Source organism: Alligator sinensis, unplaced genomic scaffold (genome assembly GCF_000455745.1).
Source record: "Alligator sinensis unplaced genomic scaffold, ASM45574v1 scaffold140_1, whole genome shotgun sequence".
NCBI classification, from domain to species: domain Eukaryota; kingdom Metazoa; phylum Chordata; order Crocodylia; family Alligatoridae; genus Alligator; species Alligator sinensis.
Genome location: NW_005841836.1, coordinates 1,313,239 through 1,314,863, shown reverse-complemented (window position 1 = coordinate 1,314,863; position 1,625 = coordinate 1,313,239). Strand labels below are relative to the sequence as shown.

At 37.4% G+C, this 1,625-nt stretch overlaps 1 protein-coding gene across 2 annotated transcripts in view; it reads left to right on the top strand.

Annotated features, from left to right (window-relative positions):
• RALGAPA2 (Ral GTPase activating protein catalytic alpha subunit 2) overlaps nucleotides 1-1,625 on the top strand; it is a 375,043-nt gene that overhangs the window by 250,067 nt on the left and 123,351 nt on the right. For both annotated transcript variants that reach the window (XM_025201970.1, XM_025201964.1), the window contains one exon: nucleotides 634-1,405. In XM_025201970.1, coding sequence (XP_025057755.1) covers nucleotides 634-1,405 — 772 coding nt within the window. The remainder of the gene's footprint in view (nucleotides 1-633; nucleotides 1,406-1,625) is intronic.

Genomic DNA, 1,625 nt, shown 5'->3' with positions numbered 1-1,625 from the left:
GCTGAGGTTTTTTTTCTGATTACTTGTGTCAGCAGGAGCAAGAAATCTTCTGTTCAAATTCACATCTGATTGGTGATTATGATAGTCTAATATTTTTCAAGTTTCTTTCAGAACCTCAATGGCCTACAAAACTGTATTTGTCAGTGATGTTTTTCATCAGTCAGATTCCTAACATGTCAGTGTCCCAAGAGACTTTGTGATTGCAAGAAGACTAATTCAGTCAAAGGAAAATATGATTTATTAAAGAATGGAGGATAAGATATTTTAGATTCTTTTAAGTGCATCTCTTCACCCAGATCCTTGTTGCTAATTTTTCTCACGCTTCAGTATCTTTGAAATCAGTGCATGTGCAGGAAATTACATTGTGAGGCAAATGATTGGAATTGTAAAATAGAAGAAAATGACATTTGAAATGTAAAGTTTATTTCTGAAGAAATGTAAGACCTTGTATATTGTTTGTTAAAAGTTTCTGTAACCAAAAAAGAGACGATTTAAAAGGGAAAAAAGAGAGAAAAATCAAGATAGGCTAACAGCCTCCAGTGTGTCTTTTTATTGATTTAAATCTGCTGGTAAACATTTTAATTACAGTTTGCTACTGTTTCTCATTAGTATCTTTTCATTGATTGCTTTCAGAAAAAAAAAGAAGAAGCTTGGAATTAATACCTCTAACTGCACGGATGGTTATGACACATCTAGTAAACCACTTAGGTCACTATCCCCTTAGTGGAGGTCCTGCCATTCTGCATAGCCTTATAAGTGAGAATCATGAGAACTCGTACGTGGAATCTTCTGAACTGTCTTCAGAAGTCTTCCGAAGTCCAAACTTGCAATTATTTGTATTTAACGACAGTAGTCTTATATCTTACCTCCAAATTCCTGCAGAAAGGAGATTGGAGACTGAGCCAGCAGGAGCTCCCTCAGATGTAAGAGTAATAGTCAGAGATATCTCAGGGAAATATTCTTGGGATGGCAGGATATTATATGGACCTTTGGAAGGCTGTCTACCACGGCAAAATGGAATTAATTCACTTGTGATTTCAAGCAGTCGTGAGAAGCAATTTGAGTCTCCGACAGATGTTGCTCAAGTAGAAGAAGGAGAAGATGCTCTTGACACATTGCTGGAAAAGATTGGTAGCACTAGTCCTGAATGCCTTTTACATCCTCAGCGAAAACTGAATGAGCCATCACCTCCACCATTTGGTATGAACTGTGACCAAGAGAATGAGATCATAGAAGCCCTAATAAGGCAGAGTGCCCAAGAAAAAGAATATATATATAAATGTGATTGTGATCTTGATATGAAAATAGCTTATCAAGAAGAACCAAGTCCTGCTGAGCCACAAGCACCATTTTATTTCTGCAGGTTATTGTTAAATGACTTAGGAATGAACTCCTGGGATAGAAGGTAAGAATTTATGGCTGTATTTTGGTGGTGGTGGTGCTGCTGCTATTTAACTGAAACAAATCAAGACTCTCTTGTGTCTTCTTCCCCTGCCACACAGCTACTATTGTGATTTCCAAAGATACAGAAGCTGGAGCTGCTGGCATGATATTCTCCATGAAAAGGGTTCCTCGGTCTGAAAGGGCCCAAATACAGTTAATTTCAGGATGACTTCAAAATTCAT